General features: G+C 32.3%; 2 protein-coding genes, 1 long non-coding RNA gene and 2 pseudogenes across 11 annotated transcripts; 2 read left to right on the top strand and 3 right to left on the bottom strand.

Moving 5' to 3' along the window:
• Positions 1-955: 955 nt before the first annotated feature.
• On the top strand, positions 956-3,104 carry LOC107960035 (18.1 kDa class I heat shock protein). 9 transcript variants are annotated; one of them, XR_005930438.1, is made up of 4 exons: positions 956-1,579; positions 2,048-2,136; positions 2,215-2,360; positions 2,478-3,104. XR_005930438.1 is itself a non-coding variant. In XM_016896241.2 (2 exons), the coding sequence occupies exon 1, from the start codon at positions 1,085-1,087 to the stop codon at positions 1,562-1,564; it is 480 nt and encodes a 159-aa protein (XP_016751730.1). In that variant the 5' UTR covers positions 956-1,084; the 3' UTR covers positions 1,565-1,579; positions 2,171-3,104. The 9 variants fall into 9 exon arrangements, 1 of the variants encoding a protein (XP_016751730.1); XR_005930440.1 differs by having other exon boundaries at positions 957-1,572; XR_005930441.1 differs by lacking the exon at positions 2,048-2,136 and having other exon boundaries at positions 2,171-2,360; positions 2,482-3,104.
• A 1,157-nt stretch (positions 3,105-4,261) lies between these two features.
• On the bottom strand, positions 4,262-5,170 carry LOC107961497 (17.3 kDa class I heat shock protein). The gene has a single exon (XM_016897614.2). The coding sequence runs from the start codon at positions 4,969-4,971 to the stop codon at positions 4,492-4,494; it is 480 nt and encodes a 159-aa protein (XP_016753103.1). The 5' UTR covers positions 4,972-5,170; the 3' UTR covers positions 4,262-4,491.
• A 2,655-nt stretch (positions 5,171-7,825) lies between these two features.
• LOC107960034 (17.3 kDa class I heat shock protein-like) lies at positions 7,826-8,657 on the top strand (annotated as a pseudogene).
• Positions 8,658-13,808: 5,151 nt separating this feature from the next.
• On the bottom strand, positions 13,809-14,688 carry LOC107960033 (uncharacterized). Its single transcript, XR_001701055.2, has 2 exons — positions 14,547-14,688; positions 13,809-14,225 (listed from the first exon to the last, which is right to left on the bottom strand). It is a non-coding gene; the product is annotated as an uncharacterized lncRNA (long non-coding RNA).
• Positions 14,689-16,835: 2,147 nt separating this feature from the next.
• On the bottom strand, positions 16,836-18,306 carry LOC107960032 (UDP-glucose iridoid glucosyltransferase-like; annotated as a pseudogene).
• Between the last annotated feature and the right edge of the window lie 4,500 nt (positions 18,307-22,806).

Raw genomic sequence — 22,806 nt, 5'->3', positions numbered from 1 at the left:
TCTAGTAGTTAATTTCTAATTAATGATGGGCTAATTAGGAATTAGGGCTAATGTGCCAAAGTTATATATATTAGGGTTATAGTCCCCAAATTACACACAAGATAACTTTTCTAATATCCCATCTTTAGGAAAGAGAGAACAAATATTTTCTAAATTTCTTGTGTGCTATTTTGGAAGATCAAATCCCCAATATTCAGAAAAACTTCAAGAAATTCATGGATTCAGGTAGGCTTTCGCATCTAATTTTGTCTTAATGATTTGACATAACATATCTTAGTTTACGGTTCTAATTTTATATTAGATACTATTTGCGATTCTAACACCACACTCTTAGAAAATGAAAGGTGAAGCATCAATTTCACAACCATATTGCGCATCTTGGACCCCATTGCTTCTAGCCGTGATTGCATCTCAGCCTGTAACTACTCAAAAGTTGAGCACATTTCAGTTCCCATGGAGCACATTTCAACCCCATCCTTTCAAACTCCTTTTGAAGAACCCCAGCTCTTTTTGGATCCTTGTCGTAATACCATCGCTCGCTATAATTTCTGGCTCCGAATACCAAATGATAGCAACAGTAGTTAACGTGTGTAACAAAAGTGAAAAATAAGAAATAAAGAGGAAGAAGGTAGAAGAGAAAAAGATGTGAGGGAGAAATTTTAGTAGAATGATTGTGTATATTCTTCCGAACACATTCACGCAGTATTTTTGCAACAAAAGAAGACCGGACATCAGTAACTAAAATAACAGAAAAAGAAAAATATCTATTAACCGTTCCAAGGCTTCTAAAACTGGACTCAACAAGTGGCCCATTACTAAGATCCAATTGAATGAGAATATATCATCGTTCAGTTCATCAGCCTTTAAAGCGGCCCATAGAGAATATAAACATTCCCGAATATCCTAGATTGGGTAAGTTCGAAAATTCATGAGAATACTAGAATCCTCATAGATCCTTATAAAAACTGCATTTCAGGTGTCCAAATTGCCCAGACAAGCAAAGCAGAGAAACTCTAAGACAGCTCTCTTAGCTCTTCAACTTTTCGTACTACTTATAATCTTATTTTTCATTCCATTCCCGAGTATGTCTCTGATTCCAAGCTTCTTTGGCAGCCGTCGCAGCAGCATCTTTGATCCATTCTCTCTTGACGTTTGGGATCCTTTCAAGGATTTCCCTTTCTCTTCTCCTTCTTCATCACTCTCCACGCGCTCTTCTGAAACCTCGGCTTTTGTCAACACCCGAATCGACTGGAAGGAAACCCCAGAAGCTCACGTGTTCAAGGCTGATGTTCCAGGACTTAAGAAAGAAGAAGTGAAAGTGGAGGTTGAAGATGACAGAGTGCTTCAGATAAGCGGGGAGAGGAATGTAGAGAAGGAAGACAAGAACGACACATGGCATCGGGTGGAACGAAGTAGTGGCAAGTTCATGAGGAGATTCAGACTGCCGGAGAATGCCAAGATGGATCAGATCAAGGCGTCCATGGAAAATGGGGTGCTTACTGTTACTATTCCCAAACTTGAAGTCAAAAAGCCCGATGTGAAGTCCGTTGAAATTTCCAGCTAAAGATTTTTGTAAGTTGTGAGTGCCTATCTCCTTTACTTTGAGATTGAGAGTTCTGTGCCTATCGTCAATTGTGTGTGATAAACAAAGCCATGGGTACTATGACTTTATGTTGTTGATGAGGTTTGTGTTGTTAATGTAAAAAATAGTTGTTACTAAATGAGTTTATCCTCCCTGCTTTTTGTTACCTAGTTTCTGTAGATGGTTGAAGGAATTTCAAGCACTAATGGTTTGACATGGTTTATTTAGCATGACAAGAATCATTTTCTCCACTTCACTCAATGAAATGTACATGGATAACACCTTGGGTGCAAAATATCCATCTTTTGTTTCAAACTCACCTAGGATAAACCCTTTTTTCGGCCTTTTTTTTCCATCTTTCTCTTTATCAAACAAGATTTCATATCTTATCTACTTTCTATATGCCGGTTGTAAGCCTTGCATTCAACTTTTGGTCACTGCAACTCGTGCACAAATTCTTCTCAGGGTTTCAGCTACAATGGTTCCAAGTCCCTCTACTTCTACTGTGATTTGTGCCAACTTCCTTTTTGAGGTGTACATTTTCAAAAAATAAGGTACTTATTAGCAGCAATTTCATTGAAACTTCAGGCAATTACGGAACTGGCCTAAGCAACGCTGTCTGCTGTAATCAGCCCTTTAGCCCTTCCCCACGAACCCGTTGTGGTTCATGGAACCAATGCCTCCTAGTACTCTGCTTGTCAAGCCTTTCTATTATTAATTTGTCCGTTGGCGGCATTCGGAACTGCATCATGGAGACAGCAAACTTTGCACCGCTCTTGTAAGTGGCCAGTACCATGGTATTGCAAATGACGACCAAAGATGGATCTTATTTCATTTTTTCTTGCTATCAGTTGCGGCAATACATATTTTATTTTTATATTTAATTGTCTTGTAGGCAGATCCTTGATCTCAGGGGATAAGTCGTAGCACAAAAGCTAAGGCATGGCGTCTATAGTCGCAGTAAATACTATATCAGATTAATACAGAAATACCTTCGAAGGAAATAACCCTAACTCCATTGTCTCTTCCTTAAGTCTTGAGTTACGGAAATAAGCAGAGTGGCAGGACTAACGGTATTTTCCATGATGGTTGGAAAGCTCTAAGTTCATGGGCAATATCTTCAATCAGTGCTAACTACATTTGGAGCGGGGGCTTTGCCTTCGCAGCTGCTTTTTAAGCGTGATACGACGTCTGCTATGTATCTCCTCCCGATAAAGAAAAAAAAAAGGTGTTTTTATATAGAAGATAAAAAGCAGGGCGATGATGGTCTTAAATTCAGTAGCTAATTTTTCGTTCTCAACTGTCTTGTTGGGAATGCTAACCATATGAGAGAGAACCATTAGTCAACAAAGCAATTGCAGTACAATGGATTCCCTTTTGGTTGCTTCAACAGTTCTGAATGATGTTACAATTCGTCAAAAATCAAATAAACCGATTGCATTGTAAGCTGAACCGTATCTTTTTGCACCATTGGAAAATATTTAAATCTCTAAATGAATAAAAGATAGGGTGACGCTGACAACAGGATGTGTATATAACCAATCGAATACTTGCATAGAACACTAATGGGTGTAAACATGATCCAGAATATCAAAGCAAGAAATAGTGAGAATAAAATGAAGTAAACTGCCTAAATTTTTTTTCTTTTCTTGAATCTGGTTTCCTCCATCAAAAACTACTAGCTTATTGCCACAATCCATTTTTATACCAACAGCTACATTTTCTATTAAATGATTGTCGGAGAAGAAAGAGAAAAAGAAGGCAGCAGATGCAGTTTCTTGGATGAATGTCAACCAAGTAGGGAATGTCGGTTGGTTCCAACCACACATGCTAATCACTGCACCAAATCCAACAGTAGCAAATGCACAAAAATGGGTGAGGTTCAGATATGTGAGTGCTCGTTACATTCCCTAGATTTGCTTATTTAGAGATTTGCCTTAGAAGGAATATATAGAAGGAATATATCTCATACTTCCATAAAGCAAGCTATTTAATTGAAAGGAATTTCAACTCTGATAGAGTTAAAAAAAGATCTTATACTAACAACGGCTTTTAGATTTATTACTCAATATTAGTCTTTTTAGCGGCTTTTTCTGTATCTATATGCCCAACAGAATCTACGGTTGATAAGCGCCATCGCTTCAGCGTCATAAAGAATCCAAGGAGGCTTAGCATCATGCCTGTGAAGGGGGGCTTCGCAGCTGATATTAAGCTTTGACTTATGGCAGCAGTGAAATCCTTAAGGAACTTATTTCAATGTATAAATCGTGACCCTAGATGTACTTTTTATTTATTTACTAAAATTAAGGTATCCATCATTAATAGTAATGATTATTTCTCTTTCAATGGACCCTTTTCGAAAAAGTATAGATTAATTATAAAATGTGTTCCTTTTTTTATAGACAGAAGGCATGAAATGAGTAACGCCTCGTGATTTTAAATGAACTTTTCTTCTTCTTTGCTAAGTACTGGTAAGAAATGGAATTAGAATAAAATATTACAGATTTTCTTGTAAAGTTTCTCATGAATTAAGAGCAACATTTTGGTACAGAAAAACCAAGGCAAAAAATTGTATCATCTTCGCGACTTACATGCCAAGATTGTGTCATAGCAAAGAAGCATCCTTGTAATGGTTGGAAGAAACAATTTGAATATAGCAGCAATACACAAGCAGAAAAATGAAAGAAAACGATGAATGCTTACATTGATGATACCAGCATTTTCACATTGTACATGAGAACCTGGTAGCATTACAAGCCAAAATCATGCACAAACACAAATCTAAACCTCGTTTATCACTTGGTCAGGCTAAGACCACACATTAAGATTCCCAAAGTTGCAGACAAGCAGACAGACAAATTATATAAACAGTTCGCAGAATTGACAACAAAACCTGCAAACACGAGTGTTTAACCAGCAATATCAATGGCTTTGACATCAGGTTTCTTCACTTCCACCTTAGGAACAGTAACAGTAAGAACCCCATTTTCCATGGAAGCCTTGATCTGATCCATCTTGGCATTCTCTGGCAGCCTAAATCTCCTCATAAACTGGCCGCTGCTACGTTCAACCCGGTGCCAAGTGTCGTTCTTGTCTTCCTTCTCAACATTCCTCTGTCCACTGATTTGAAGTACCCTGTCATCTTCAATCTCCACTTTCACTTCTTCTTTCTTGAGTCCAGGAAGATCAGCCTTGAAGACGTGAGCTTCGGGGGTCTCCTTCCAGTCGATTTGGGCGTTGACAAAAGCTGAGGTTTCAGAAGAGCGCGTGGAGAGTGATGAAGAAGGAGAAGAGAGAGGGAAATCCTTGAATGGATCCCAAACATCTAGAGAGAACGGATCAAAGACGCTGCTCCGTCGGTTACCAAAGAAGCTTGGGATCATCGCCATTTCTGCTGTACCACGAAGCAAAGATGATGAAAAACTTCAGACGACGGAAATAGTAAGTGTTAAGGTTGCTGACTGTTTCGACGATCAGATACTAATTTCTTGATGTTACAAAACGGGATAGGTGGGAGGTATTTATAAGATGCTGAAGAGGAATCTCGTATTTTCAAGAACTTGTCTTATTTGTTTTGGTTAACACCTCGAACCTGTCTTAATTCAGGAAAGGTAGAGAATCAACTTGAATGATCTGGACTTGTTTATATTATTTATCAAATTGGACCCATTCATATTTCAAGTTCAACAACTTACTGGGCCACCTGGCATTAAACATTGGTAAAAGAGTAATTTTTAAAAATAAATATATATATTTTGTTATAGATTGAGTTGGTGTGAATTTTTTTGAAAAACTATATTAACTAAAAAAAATGAAAATTGATTATGTATACAATTAAAAAAAAAAAGAAATTTATCGATTAAGTTTTAATTCGATTGATATAAATATTGTTGTTAACGTAGGAAGACGTGAATTTGTATATGCTGAAACACATTATCCTTTTATGGATTAGAGATAGATTATGAGTAAATCTAGATATTATCTTAAAAAAATAGATATAATCATAACCAATAAAGTTTAGACTCTTTAAAACAATAGACTTTTGTCTCATTAGCTTCTGCAACGTGGCTTATAAAATTTTGCAAGTCTTGGTCAAATAGGCTTAAACCAGTGATGAATGACATAATCGCTCCCTACCAAAACACATTTGTGCATGGGCGGAATATTGTGAACGATGGAGGCAATTGGTGACGAATATTGTGAACGATGGAGGCAATTCATTCACCAATGTGTCAGCACAATATCGTATCAACTACTTGTGAACGAGTGTCCAACGGAGTCAATTACACCAAATTGAGGACGACGCCGAGGTGACCCCTTGTCCCCCTACTTCTTTTTACTTTGCTAGAATGTGCTTTCGATATTATTACTTCATGCAGAGGCAAACTAACAAATTAAGGATTGCACGGGACTGTCATACTATATCCCATTTATTGTTCGCAAAAGATTGCTTCTTATTCTTCAATGCCAATATTCACTCCTGTTGTGCTCTCAAAAGAATATTAGCTCATTACTCGAAACTGTCCCAGAAAGTCTGGATTATTTTTCAATCCTTCTGGACATGTACAAAAGAAATGATGGATTCCAGGTATTCTTGGTGTTAAACAAGTTGAACATCCAAGGAAATACCCGGGAATAGAAATGGCTCTACTACAAATTTAATGTCTATATTCTTCCAAGGTCTTGTCAAGAAAATGCAATCCAAATTGGTAGTCCGGAAATCATTATTCTTCAATTCGTTTTATCTACCATACCTATGTACTTTTGTCTTATTTCAAGGCTCCAAAATATGTAGTGGATAAGGTTGATCACATTCTGAAATGCTTTTGGTGAGGTCTTGAATTGGATCAAAGAAAACTACATATGTGTAGCTGGAACACTCTATGCAAACCCGTTGCTGATGGTGGGTTATTTGAAACATGGAGTTATTGAATGATGCTTTACTAAGTAAACAAGCATGGCGATTACTTACCAACCCTATGCACACAACAAATACTTCTAAGGAAATATTTCCGTCGTCAATCCTTTTATAATCTACATGCTAAATGTACCGATTCTTGGTTATGGAAAAGTTTACTCAATGGTATAGATATTTATAAGGGTGATCTTATGATTCAGTTTTGAAAAAGCAATCATGTATTAGTTGACTCAAATACATTTGTAGCGCATTCAACAATACAAGTCGATATCTTAATAGATCAGGATAATCAAAAAAATTGAAAGATTTATCAATCTTAATTTTAAGTACACATTATCTAATGAAACAATGCAAGCTAATACCCTAATGCAACAATACACGTTACCTAATTTTATCTTTTTTACAAAAAAAATATAATTTAATACACAATTTATAGATTAGAAATAAGAAGAATTTTTAAAAAAAAATCATTTATTACTAAACTAGACAATCAAATATATATTTTTTCTTATGCCAAAAACTTAATATCTCTTAATAATAATCAATTCATTTTTCATTAGCTTGAGTTCACTGCCACTAATGAAGCAAATTAAAGCTCAAATTTTTTTTTAAAGAAAAATTGTTAGACTCACAATTGAATTAACAAAACAAGGTTTTTTTACAATATATTGTTTTTCTTATGCTTCAAATGACCAAAAACTTAATATCTCTTAGTATTAATCAATTCATTTTTCATTAGCTTGAGTTCACTGCCATTAATGAAGCAAATTAAAGCTCAATTTTAAAAAAAAAATTGTTAGACTCACAATTGAATTAACAAAACAAGGTTTTTTTTTTTTAATTTCAAGCAATTGAATTGGATAATTTCCAAAACTTGGGTCAATTTGTTTGTTGTTGTTTTTCATTTTTCATTGAATTAAATATAGAGACAATGTTAGAAAGGATCATAAAAAAAAATTCAAATTTGGATAAAATCAAAGTACTCAAATATGTAAATTTAAGGTTTAATTTTTAAATTTAAAATTAAATTAACACAATATATAAATATTAAACATTAAAAATAATTATTATGCCTATTCTAAAAATTATTATTTGATTTTATAGCTTTTTAAAAATTAAAATTATTATTACTATGATTAAAAAAATTCCAATAATTAGAGGTGGTTTTATAACTTTTCAATTGACAAAAAAAAAGAAAAGAAAAGAAAAGAAGGTAAACCACAAGTTTGTGGAGTGGTCCTTTTCGTTCTCATCGGGTTTTAAGTCATCAGCGTTTAAAGCGGCCCATGGAGGATATGAACATTCCCGAATATCCTAGAAAATCAAACTGTTGTTTTTATTGGATAAGTTCGAAAATTCTTGAGAATACTAGAATCCCCATATATCCCTATAAAAACTGCATTTCAGGGGTCCAAATTACCCAGACAAGCAAAGCAGAGAAACTTTAAGACAGCTCTCTTAGCTTTTCCGTTTTTCGTACCACTTATAATCTTATTTTTCATTCCATCCCCGAGTATGTCTCTGATTCCAAGCTTCTTTGGCAATCGTCGCAGCAGCATCTTTGATCCATTCTCTCTTGACGTTTGGGATCCTTTCAAGGACTTCCCTTTCTCTTCTCCTTCTTCATCACTCTCCACGCGCTCTTCTGAAACCTCGGCTTTTGTCAACACCCGAATCGACTGGAAGGAAACTCCAGAAGCTCACGTGTTCAAGGCTGATGTTCCAGGACTTAAGAAAGAAGAAGTGAAAGTGGAGGTTGAAGATGACAGGGTGCTTCAGATAAGCGGGGAGGGAATGTAGAGAAGGAAGACAAGAATGACACATGGCATCGGGTGGAACGCAATAGTGGCAAGTTCATGAGGAGGTTCAGACTGCCGGAGAATGCGAAGATGGATCAGATCAAGGCTTCCATGGAAAACGGAGTGCTTACTGTTACTATTCCCAAACTTGAAGTCAAGAAGCCCGATGTGAAGTCCATTGAAGTTTCCGGCTAAAGATGTTTGTAACTTGTGAGTGCCTTTGTCCTTTACTTTGAGATTGAGAGTTCTGTGCCTATTGTCAATTGAGTGTCTGTGTGATAAACAAAGCTATGGGTACTATGACTTTATGTTGTTGATGAAGTTTGTGTTGTTAATGTAAAAAATAATTGTTACTGAATGAGTTTATCCTCCCTGCTTCTATTATCTACTTTCTGTAGATGGTTGAAGGAATTTCAACCACTAATGGTTTTACATTGTTTATTTAGCATGACAAGAAACATTTTCTCCACTTCATTCAATGAAATGTACTAGGATAATACTTTGGGCGCAAAATTCCATCTTTTGTTTCAAACTCACCTAGGATAAACCCTTCTTTTGGCCTTTTTTCAATCTCCTGTCTTTATCAGATAAGATTTCATTTCTCATCTACTTTCTATATGCTGGTTGTAAGCCTTGCATTCAACTTTTGGTCACTGCAACTCGTGCACAAATTCTTCTCAGGGTTTCAGCTACAATGGTTCCAAATCCCTCTATTTCTACTGTGATTTGTGCCAGTACTTCCTTTTAGGGTGTGCATTTGAACAAATAAGAAGCTTATTTGCAGCAATTTTGTTGAAAGTTTCAGGCAATACGAAACTGACCTTAGCAACCATAAAGGCTTCCTGCTGTTGATCAGCCCTTTAGCCATTCCCCTTGAACTTGTACTGGCTCATGGAGCCAAACCCTTTCTCTCTTTATTGAATCTTATGGAAATAAGCAGAGTGGCAGGACTAGAGGTACTTACCAAGATGGTTGGGAAGCTCTTCATGTTCAATATCTTCTACCAGGGCCAATTACAATGGGGATAAGGCCTTGGCTTTGCAGCTGATTTGTAAACGTGATAATATATCTCCTCCCAATCGAAGTGTTTTCATATATAAGATAAAAACAGGGTGTTTGCCTGCACAAAGTTGGAAGTATTCAAAGATTCATGTGTCCCTCCAATGAACATGGAACCGGCACTCTATCTAGGTTGGGAATGGAAGTTAGTCTATCAACATGATAGTCAGCCATTTAGTCGAACAAATCTATTGCAATGAAATAAAAAGCGAAGTACATAGCTTTTTCTTTTGGTTATTTCAGTGGTTCTCAATGATGTTAAAAGCAAAGTTAAGTACAAATCTATTTGCTCTTAGCAAGTTACAATTCATCAAAAACTTGAATAAGTAAATCTATTTGCTTTGCATGGTTGCCATTTTTCATGTTCATCGACTGCACAAAAGCTAAAACAATGGTTAACTCACTTTGTAATTCACTGAAATCAACAATGTAGTAGTTTTTCGTTTTAACACCCAATTCTCAATCATCGTCGGCAGTTTCAAAGACCTTCCCTTCTGTCTTTTGTTCTTTCCTACAATTTTGGTTTTCTTTTTTAGAGGGAGCTGCTTTGAACGTTACAGATGTAACTTGTGTTCACGAGTTGGTCTCCAAGGAAGGTCTGCATGGCATTGGTAGCCATTCACAAATACCCACAGTGGCTCCCAAATCCACCGACTGCAGCATGAGCCAACACTTCCTTTTGAGATGTCCATTCCACGACGCAACCTATTTCTCCTACACTCTCTTGGAACCCATTTGGCAATGATTCAATCCATTTCGAGCCACGAACCATACCAGGCCTAATCACCCACAGAAAGATTTGTTCACTGTCGGGTAGTCCCCAAGCCGTCTCAGTTAGCTCTTGCTTATCAATGTTGACCATGCTGTCATAACTCACATAGATGACAGATTTGGGGGCTTGTTTGTTAAACTCTAGCCTCAGGTGCAATATCAATTTTGGTGTTGAGATTGATCATGAATTAAATGATGACTTCATACTCATCGATAAAATCAATTAAAATAAAAAAATTTACACTAGGAGTATGGTTGTTATGATAGAAAGTTATAATTTTTTAAAGAATTTAATTGGTTAGAATGTTATTCTTAACATTTAGTATGAAAAAAATTAATTTACTTTAATCATTCTTTTATTTGTGTTTAGGACATTAATTACCTTATTCAATGTAAAAAGAAAAAACACATTTGTAGCTCATTTTATTGTATTTTGGTCTCTACATCTTCAATTTATTATCCCAAAGTTAGTATAGATATCTATACTTATTTTCTATAGGTAAATAAGGTTTCTAGCATAGAAATTTTAAGACTAACTTGTAGAATTTAAGTAATTGTGTGAAAAACAATTCTATTTATAGATAATATCATATTACTCTAGCAACAACATTAGCAGAACCTATTATAGAAAATTATTGTGTTAAAAATGAAAAGTCGGGGGCATTAAAAAAATGTCATATATCTAAATTAAACTTATATTTTAAAATTTAGTATTAAGATAACTTCAACTCATAATGAATAATTTTAAGCCATATAAGTAATATACAAAAATACTTAAGACTTACAATGAGAAAAAAATTATAAATTGTACATATTCACAATCTTAAATTAATATGTAAGTTGCCCTTTTTAATGTATTCATATAATGGATTAGATCAAAACGTGAAAAAATTATATCTTGTGGATTAATTCAAATATTTGTTAATAAAAAAATATAATTAAATATTTATTTCAAATATTTAATAATAATATTGAAAAATATTAAAATACATAAATATTATTTTATTTGATAAGGATAATTTTATAAAATAACTTTGCTTTCTCAAGAAAGTATTGAGTGTACCAAGCATCTTTTAAGTGTATACCAAATGTTATAAAATAACTTTTCCAGCAATGACATTCCTATAATCACATTTCAAAGAAACACATTCCATTGAAATTTTAACATGAGAAAACACCAAACTCCCTGAGTGATGAGTAGCCCCTTATCTACTTATCATTTTTCACACATTTTCAATACAAAAATTCTATTATTTGCTTTTTATTATAGATTATAAACATGCTTCAAAAATTAAATCACTGAAAATATTAATTTTTAGTTGATTTAATTTTTCAATTGGTTATTAAACAAACTCTTAGGCATTAGTACAAATCTCCAATGAGGAAAATCTTGAACATACAAACGAAACTCGAACAAGAAATGAAGAAATAGGACAATGCTCCAAGATATGTATCAAGTCACTAACTTTAAAATTATATTCGCCCCACCTATATTCAGTGTGCAAAAAGAGTTTCAATCAAATTAACCTCGAGGATACAATGAAGCTGATGAATATTTGCGTTTTTCACTGACGAGAATAGTTCATCAAGCATTGAGTAATGTATAACAAGAAACTTAATTTCTACAAAGAATTTCTACAGTAATTCTTTATAGAACATCTAATGATATTAGAAAATGAGGAAATATAGAAAGAACTTTAGAACTTCTTGGTGTAATTTTCAAATGAAATCTCATTCCTATTTATAGGAATTTTCATATCTCTTCACAGAGATATCTTTCAATAGGTGTCTTTTCTAAATAATAACATCTTTAAAAAGACATAATTATTTATCTAATATTATAACCATTCAAGTAATATTGTTTGAATAGTTATAATTCTTTCAAAAATCAAGTGATATAAGTCTTGACCAATGACCAAAAGATTTAACTTTTGATTAATTACACTCATTCATTTATAGTTATTGGAACACTATAAATATTTGAAAATGTTCCAACATTAGGGTGTGTTTCACATAAATCATTAAAAAAATTCATTTCATTGAAAATGAAAATTTTCAACATTTAATATTTTAATGTGTTTGATAAACATTTTAATTTTTTTAGTTAATTTTTTTACTTATCACTTAATGTAAAAAAGTACTAAGTTTATTTTATTTTATTAAAAATTGAAATAAATTATACATTTTTTGAAAAAAAATGAGATATTCAAATTAAGATATTTATCTTTCGTCCAAATCTATTTAAAATAATATAAAATATTATATTAATAAGATTAAAATAAAAAATAAGTAATCTTTTATAAACCAATATTTACTTTTATCAAACAACATACTTATATTCAGTACTTGAATTTACTAATTTAATAAACAATTTTCTAATATAAATTCAACACTTATAAAGTTTAGCAATAAAAAATTCATTACTTAGTTTTTCAATATTTAGATTTTTAGTTTATCAAACACACTCTTAATTTTTTTTTAGTTACCGAAACACAGAACAATAAAAAAAAAAAGATAAAGTGAGAAAGAAAATAAAATAACAATAGACCCGCTTTATAGGTTTTAAGAGTAGGGTTTCGTTAGAGTTTTTAATATAACCTTAATAATTATGAGTGGTGAGTTCAATTTAAAATTTTAAAATTTTTCGAAAAAAATCATTTATAGATTAAGATTAATATTTTTAACTAATTTATTATAACCTCTAACATTTAGATCTATTTAAATATTATCTGTTACAAAATACATAAATAATTATAATTTAAAATTTTAGAAATTCTACAAAGACCTCGACACATATATGTATGTTGAGGTCCAAATAAATATTCTATAATCGTTACCCTAATTTGAATAGGGCTCGATAAACTTGATGGTGCAAGACATATTATGGAACTTGACATCGTTTGGTGTTGAGGTACCAATCCAAAAAGAAAATACTATTCTCCATAAATCTATTTTGGTACTTTTACTTTTGCATTATTCAAATAAAAAATTGTTTAAAATGTAAATTATCATAATTTGGGATAAAGCTGATTATGGGTTGAGCTGAGTCCAAAAAAAAAATTTAGACCATTTGCTAGGCTTAAGTCCAGCTCGAAAAATAGGTCTAAAAATTTACTTAAGTTCAGACCGGATAAAATGTTGGGCCTGGCTCGAAAAATAGGTCTAAAGATTTACTCAAGCTCGGACCGAATAAAATGTTAAAAATCGGACTCGACCCAACTTGCCTATATTAATTTTTTATATTATATTATTTTTTTACATAATTTTTAAATATATATAATATATCAAAAATACTAAAAATATTAAATAATATTAAGATAGATGCAACTTAATAAGAAAATGCCTCTAAAATAATAACAAAATTAATAATAAAACAAGTGTTATGTAATATCCAAACGATGATAAAATAGTAGTAAAATAGGAAGAAAACAACAATAAAATATCATAAAAATAACAAAAAAAAGCATCTTTTTTTTGTCATTTAGTGAATTCGGGCTGGGCTCGAGCAAAAATATCTTACTCGGGGCCCAACCCTTTTTTAAAACAGATTTTATTTATTTTTACATAAGTTTATTTTTCGGGCCTATATTTTTACTCAAACCCTCTCACTTTTCGGTTGAGCTGAATCGCCAGCGCATAACAAATCAATACAAATGTTTGTGCTTTTTCTAGAGACGAATTATACAAATCACAATTTCATACCATAAATTGAAAGTACAACTACAAGGATGTTTAATTTCATGTCTCTTAAATTGATGATATATGTTTTGCTAGCCCATTGAAAGAACAGCTTGTAGAACCATCCTCCATTAAACAAAAAGCAACTTTCTCCTTCAAATCGAGAGCTCTTTTTTTGATATAATTTCCTTCCATATCAACCATTAGTCTTTTTATTATTCTTTCTATATTCCCTCTTTACAAGCTCAATTTTGGGCCCAAAAAACCCCTAACCCCTAACAGAGGCCCAAACCCAACTAGCCCCAAGTTTAGGGTTTCAAAATCTGAAACCTTAAACCACTTGCCTCCACCGCCTCTGACTCCCAGCGCCCCAGTCACGTCAATAGCACAAGTCGCCTCTGCTCCACCGCCCATTTTCCTGCAAAGAAGAGACAATGTAATATAAATGGCTATTTAAAGCCGAATAGAAGGACCATGGAGCTTTGGTCCTTTTTTTTGAAATGAAAAACAACTTTAAATCTTAAAAACACAAATAAGTAATAGAGATTTCAGCAATATCAAAAGCAGAAGAGCAACCTAAAGACAAAATCAAAGATCAAAAATCAAAAGGTGTTCAAAACTCCCTAAGTTGAATCGGTTTCTTTCTCCTCTTTTTGTCTTTTTTTTTTGTTTCTACGGGTGTGCATATATAGATTAAAACATAAAAAATAATAAATAAAAAAAGGGGAAGAAAAATCACCTTTTTGAAATTCCAGCCACCGTGCACGGTGGCCGGCGACGGCGACGCACGGTGGTCCGGGGACCCGACGGTGGGCGGCTCTTCGGCCGGGAATCTCCCTCTCCCCTCTCTCTCTCTCTTTTTTTCCCTTAGCAGCTAAAATGATTTTTTTAGAAGTTTTTAGGCTTTTATAGCCTACCAAAACGGCACCGTTTTGGTGCCCAGGCCAAAACCCAAAAACGACGTCGTTTAACTACCCTGACCCGAGACTCGACTCCGACCCGCCTCAGGATCCGCGCGTTTTCGTATAAGGGTCTAATTTCGCACGTAGTCCTTCCGCTTTCCATATATTTTGCAATCAGTTTTTTTTATTTTTTAATCTGGCCCTAAAATTTATCTCGTTTTTAATTTGGTACCTATACGAACGACGCCGTATTAGACGGTCGGGATATTTACTCCTTTAGGCCCTCCTGTTTGCTCGCGCGTTCGAATCAGTCCCTTTCCTCTTTATTAGTTTTTTTTTAAATCGGCGCCAAAACTTAATATTTGTTTCGAATTTGGTCCCTTTCTCAGATTTAATAACTGTTTCTATATTATTTTTACTCTTTATTATTTTAATATTATTCATTATTCTATTTTACTATTCTTGTATTATTATTTTTAATATATTTTATTATTATTTAGACATTTTTAATTAATACTACATATATATATATACTTTATATATATATTATTATTGTTGTTCCTAATATATGTTTTATGTATACATATTTAAATACTCTATTATATACATTTTGTTATATCTATTTTTACCTCTATATTTATTATTAATATTAATATATGTTTTATTATATATCTTTAACATATATACGTATACATTTATATATTATTGTTATTATTAGTTTTGATAGTATTGTTTTGTTAATACATTTGTGTCATATATACATACTTTTAATATATATTTATATATTATACTTCATATTATGCCCATGTAAATTAATATTATATCGTGTATATCATTTTATTATAGTTTTATATATTGTAAATATCATATTATATTTTATCATGTATATTATGTATGTCATGTATATGTTTTAATATATTATGTGTATATTTTGTTTCGTATGTTATGTATATATTATGTATATGCTTTTAAATATTATTATATATCTATTTTCAATATATATTTATGTAATGTTTTTATTATTATTATTACCATTATTATTACTAATATGTATATACACTATGTAATTTTCATTATATTACGTATACATTTTTATACTACGCATATGCATCTTTTAATATTGTACTATTATTATTATCATATATATATTTCTTTCATATATTTCTTATAACCTCTATTGTTACGTATATACCTTAACCCATATATGTATATACTTTTATATCATTACTATCGTTATCATTGTCATTTTATTTTTCTATTTTTTATATCTATTTATTTATTTATTTGCTTGCGTGTTCGATTATTCCATTTTCCCCACGTATGTGCTTACATTTATATGATACTTAGCCTCGTTATTGTTTCATCTTTTATAACTGTTCATGTTATTGTTTTGACACTATCATCATATTATTATACGTGTTAATACCATAATTTGCTTTCATATTTTACTAAATCACATCATGTTTTTTTGATACCTTAAAATAATCCTTTCATAAAAGTGATATTCCGTATTTGAAAATTCGAGAAGATCGTGCCCTAACTTACTGGGTTTCGATTTTTCTCTTTTAACCTAAATCATGAAATATTCTTTCAAATCACAATACGAATTTTAAAAATGCTTATTTTCGGGGATGCGAGGTGTGGTGCCCTAACTTACAGGGTATGACATTTTGTTACTTCGAAATAAGATTTTTCGCGAATAAAGGCGATATTTGGTGTTCGGAAGTTCGAGAAAACGTACCCTAACTCACTGGGTTTCGATTTTCCTCGTTCACCCTAACTAACCGAATATCTTTTAAAACACGTTAATTTTAATTAAAAGGCAAGCTTGCTCTCGAAAATTCAAGATGTCGTGTCCTAACTCACTGGATGTGACATTTTATATTTTGAGACGAGAAAGTCTTTAACACTAGAGCATTTTCATAAAGAAGGATCGTATTTCAAAAGTCTTCAAAGTTTTCAATCTTCAATCTTAAGACATTAATTAATCAACTAGGTACCAATTTTGGGCGTATCGAGGGTGCTAATCCTTCCTCGTGCGTAACCGACTCCCGAACTCATTTTCTGATTTTCGTAGACCCAAAATTATCATTTTAGTAAATCTTAACTTTTATTAAAATGGTTAATTTAAAGATGACCCGATCACACCTCATCAAAAAGGATTGGTGGTGACTCCCATTTTTCGTTTTCGTTTTCAAATCCAAGTCGATCCCCGTTTTTCAAAAAAATGGTTACGACACCCTCACACCCTCTTTCCAGATTCTGCAATTCCAAGCCTATTTTCCAAACATTACAGATGTAACTTGCGTTCAAGAGTTGGTCTCCAAAGAAAGGTTTGCATATCATTGGTACCCCTTCACAAATACTCTCAATGGTTGAATTCCACCCACAGTGACTCCAAAATCCACCCACTGCAGCATGAGCCAACACTTCCTTTTGAGGTGCCCATTTCACAATGAAGCCTCTTTCTCCCACTCTCTTCCAACCCATTTAGCAATGATTCGATCCATTCTGACCCACGATCCATACTAGACCTAACCACCCACAGGAAGGGTTGTTTACTGTTGGATAGTCCCCAAGCTGTCTCAATTAGTTCTTGTTTATCAATGTTGACAATGCTACCAAAGCTCACATAGATGACAGATTTGGGGGCTTGTTTGTTAAGCCAAGAGATGCATTTATTGTCCTCGGTACATAATGAGTTGCACATGATTGGAGCTAATTTGTGTAATGGTCCTACGATGAAAATTGGAGTAGGTAAGTATTGTTTGATCTTTGACAGTACTTCTAAAAATTCCATTGAGTTCACAATTATAGCTGATGAGCTCTTCAACGCATTTGCGAATGCAGCTCCCACCTCCATCATTGCTTCAATCGGATTCTGTGATGATAATGCATGAAAGCGTTGAAGCTGAAGAGCTTGAAGCTCTGGTGATTCAAGTCCAGATATATAGTCTGCAACACAAATTTAAAGAGTTTAGGGTATCAACTGGCACTTGGAATTTTTACTGGATTCAAATAGTTATAATATTACAAACAAATTTTGTATGATCATCATGTATAGAACTTGTTGCAACCAAATGTTAAAGGGGTATACCTTTCTCATTAAGTTGAGGAAAGACATGATAGAATAGCAATCCTAAAGCAGAATGTGTACACAGAGTTACCCCGGGTAGCCCCAAATCGTCGACTATGGGTTGAGCACAAAACATGAGTGAATCATAGATGACAGCAGCGATATGGTGATGAGAGTGCAAGATCTTTTCGAGGCATTGCTGTAATGGTGCTGCACAGTTTTTGTTGACACTCCTCACAAGACCTGGAATATCTTTATCTGAGAGTTGAGATTCCGTGAGCTTATCTGGTATGGATACGAAGGTGAATTCGGGGTGGTTTGAAGGGTTAGGAGAGTTCAATTCAAGGTGAACTATAGAGATTGCGAAGCACTTTGAGTGCAAGATAGTAGCTAGCTGGAGAGCGGGAGTTATGTGGCCTTGAAAGGTTACCATAACAAGCACCACATGACTGGATTTCTGTTGTTCCTCCATTTCCTGTTCCTGTTTCTACGGACTTTCTGGTTTGGCAAGTCTTGGAAAGTTGGTTGAAAAATGAAACTGGAGTCTCCATATTTAAAATAGAGATCTGGATATTAAAAGCCAGTATTTTCCGGTACGTGGCCTCCTCGATTAACGTATCAATTGTCGGGAAGCGCACCAACTTTGACCTTCCATTTCCCGAAACAAACATGATTTGGCTGCGGCCTTGGAAGTATCCATGCCTACTGACCGAATCACATCACATGGGCATACATGAAGCATCTACCATAAGTTTGCTTTTGCTTCAATTAGAGCATCCTCTGATTTTCTTTATAAAGAATTTACCTTAATCATAAATTTTTTCACTAACATTTACATGTTTGATTAAAATGTTTTTTCTTATATTTTGAGTTTTTCTTTTTTATCAACTTTTATTTTATTTTTTTCAAATTGCTATTTTTAATATATTTGATGAAAATATTATTAAAAAAGTTAACGGGTGATGTAGAATTTCATATGTAGAATATTTTTAATGAGATATAATTCATTACTTAGATAACTTAATAAGATAACTACATGTAAAAAATAATAAAATAAATAAAGCATACATGAAATTAAAAAATTAACTCTTAATTTAAAGAAAATAAATGTAATTATCTACAAAATTTACAAAATAAATGCACAATTTTATTATTTTTGGTTTTATTTATTAATTATCTTCTTAGAACTTTTCAATAAACAAATCGTATGTCAAATTTGTCAAATTAGTGATCAAATTTTTGATTAAGCCAAAGAAATAAAGAATAATTTGATTATTTCACCAACTTTTTTTTCTTTTTCATTTTCTTTACTCAATACCTGCCGGCTCAAATCTGTGTTTTGTTTGAGTGGAAAACAAACCCTTTACGTTTCTTTCATTTTAATTTACTATTTAATATTACACAGATATTATTTTCAACATTAAAATTTTCAAGAGCATTTTCTATGCATTTCGATTTCATGATTAACAACTGTATTATTTATACTATTCTTTATTTCACATTTTAACTATGTTTTTGTAATTTTTAAATTTAGCCATTATTTTTACTATTTAAAGAATAATTGTAATTTCAATTACAATAATCAGAAGATTTTTATTCACGAATATATATATTTTTCAGACTCTCTACATCATTTTCACTTATCTAATAATAACACATAAAACTTTCATATACTTTTTAATTTAGTTATTTTTATCACAAAATTCATTATTCGTTACTTAGTCATTTTAGATCAGTTCTTTTCTATATAACACATCACTTGAATAATTCTTTCCAAGATTTTTAATACTTGTAGTCATTTTTGAATATTGTACAATTTAGTCCTTAACTATAAAAATTCAATAATTATCATAAAACCATTCTAATTCCACCTTTCATTCAAATTTATTATCACTTATCACTTTAATTAAGTAATTCAACATAATATCTTATTTCACATACTTAGATTTATACACTTTACTTTTCTACTTTAATTATAAATTTACAAAGTTCACAACTTAGTCATTGATAACAAAAGAATTTAAGGGTATTTACTTCTCTTCAACCTTAAATCACTTGTTTTTCTCTTTTCTTTGTCACTTGAATCATTTCCTCTATCTCTTTCTTCATAAAATGTCAAGAACATGAAATTTTTTATGAGAATTCTCTACTTTAACATCACTTCTTTTTTCTAACAAAATCAAACTTGAAAAGGTTATGGAATTTTAATGTTCTTGCATTGTTCTCCAAAATTCAAGCCTTAGATTGATTTTCTCTCTCCTCCAACATGAACATATTATCTCCCTTCTTGAAATCTAAGTTCACTAGTTTGTTGAAGGCTTGATTTTACTAAAAATTTTAATAGAATTTCAAGGATTTCTCTCTTAATTTCAAGCAGAAGAACAAATTGCAAAGAAAACAAACCATGGAGAATGGTGTGAGATGATGGAGGGGATGAAGATGATTTTCTTTTTATCATTCTTAATTACTTAAACATTAATTAATAAATAAATAAATCTAATAAAAAATAATTATAAATTATTCCAACCAATCATCTTTTAACACCATTCATCCTTAATTATTACACCTTAATAATTAATAATTATCCAAATTGAGAAATGACCATTTTTATTATTACACCTTAATAATTGATAATTCCATCTTTGAATCGCTATTCACTTTTGGTAGATTTATAATTTAGTCCATTACTTTTCTTCACTTATTCAGTGCCATCCTTATTCATCAATTTTGTATAAAAAATGGTTGAGCTGAAAGTTGTTTTAAGATTTTTAGGTTAAAATACCCCATTAGTCTGTCTAAATATGGGTCCTTCCTGTTTTGGTCACCTTAATATTTTGTTGCTAATTTGGTCTCCCCCAAATAGAAATTGATAAAATTAGTCACTCCACTGTTAAATGGTAATAAAGGACTAATGGTGTATTTTCACGTTAGTCACTCTAAAATTAGGGTAAACTATTTGTCAATCACTTTAAATAAGGGTCGTTACTACTTTGATCACCCCAATTTTTTTGTACAAATGCATCGTTAATCTTTTGTTACCATTTAATGGTAGAGTGACCAAATTGATCAATTTCTTTTTTAGGGTAACCAAATTAACAAAAAAAATAAGGGTGACCAAAATAGGAATGACCCTTATTTAGAATGGCTAATGGTGTAATTTGCCATAATTTTTTATTTTTAAAATTTTAAATAATTTATTATTGAAACAAAACCAACTGTTAAACTAATGATGAATCGAGAATCTATATAACCTGATTGGTTCAACCATTGCTCTAGTTCCTAAAGCATGATGATGATGATGATGAATTTTGCGTCACCAGATGCAAATAGTGACAATATTTTAAATCTCATTGATAATAAATGTTTTTGTAGCCCATGACCCAAAGCCTAGTTCTTCCCCGAGGGTTTTCATCTCTATTTGTTGTGGTTTTGGATAAATCCTTTGAAGATTTCCTATCCCCCTGCAACCTATCATCTTGTATAGTAGGGTTGTTGGGCTGATAACTAAGAAAGAATTAGTAAATGGAAATGGAACAATAAATTATGCTATATAATGTTACAACATAGAATTGAATAAGAATAATAACATAGACAATAGAAACGATAGGGAGAGAAATGCAAAAACAAAGCTTTGTTAATGTAGTTTGGACACAATGGTCTTATGTCTGCAGAGCCTCAGTCAAAGTGTAACCTTATTTGATAAATTCAATAAAAAAATGTCCCTACTAGTTAAAGCCCAAAAAATCCCTTACAAATATAATTTATGCAGCCCCAATAGGATTACAAACTATCACACTCCCAATATCACTCTCCACCTAACACGTGAGTATTCTCAACATCAAAGCAACACAAGCTTAACTTCTGCCTTAGTTCAAACTTATTTTCCTAGTACAACAAGAAGCAAAATTCCATATCACTTTTTATAGCTGAGACAGGGTATATAACAGTTGGAAGCTATTGTGCATGACTGCTACCCCGATGCGCGAACGTCGGGTCTGGAAATACTACAATAAAAACATAGAAAATAAAATATTGTCCGCAAGTATACGAGTCAGGTTGTAATATAGTTATTACAACATAACATAGAAGTATTTTGAGGACTAAGCCGAATTAAACTAATAATAATTTCTAAATTAACAAATATAAATTATACTAAATTAAAACATATTATGATAAGCCTAAAACAATAGTATGTTGAAAAATAGCAGAAAAATAAGAAATTGAAATAAATAACTTAAAACACTCAAATCATGCAAGTAGAAGATCAACTCGCTTCAGTGTTCATAATTAACCTCGAATATAATATTCTAATTAGTTAGCTAGTAATTAACCTAGTTATTACCTTTCAGCCTCTAATTAAGTTAACTATTCTGCAGGAATTACTTATCTCTTGACCTCACAGTTCAAACTGGGACAAGTTGAGGGATGTTCGAGAGACTATTCTTTTAACCTTATCTACCTAGATCCTAGGGTCATCAGTCCTAGGGTTTAATTACACTAAACCCAATCCAATTAATTCTAAAACAAACTCTAAACCTTTAGTTAATTAACCTTACATCCGTTTGTTAATCTTTCTAAGATTTTAGTTCCTCATCGATCTAAATACAAAAATCCCTAAGTTAATTTCATATATTAAAATAAATATAAAAAATAAAAAGAAGGGAAAAAAAGATTTTGGATTATGAATATCGATTGAGCATAGAAACTGGAAAACCTATTGACAGATGTTGAATGGTTCCCGATTGAATGCAAGAACGAACAAAACAAGTAAGAATTGATGAATAGAAGAACTGAAGCTAAAATTAAAATTACTTCAACTAAAAATTCCCCAAATCACAAAACCCTAATTTAAGAATAGAAATTGAAACCAAGGAAAAAGGCCCTTAATCAGGTCTTGAGCATTAATATTTATAGGAGTCCTATTAGACGACTCATTTAGACCTAATACAAGTGACAAAACATGTATTATTGAAGTTGTGCAGACGAAAACACCTTTAAAAAATTATTTGGCCTTGTTGCAG

Source organism: Gossypium hirsutum, chromosome A07 (assembly GCF_007990345.1).
Source record: "Gossypium hirsutum isolate 1008001.06 chromosome A07, Gossypium_hirsutum_v2.1, whole genome shotgun sequence".
NCBI classification, from domain to species: Eukaryota; Viridiplantae; Streptophyta; class Magnoliopsida; order Malvales; family Malvaceae; genus Gossypium; species Gossypium hirsutum.
Note: the sequence above shows the minus strand (reverse complement) of the source record. Positions and strands in the feature narration are given on the sequence as shown.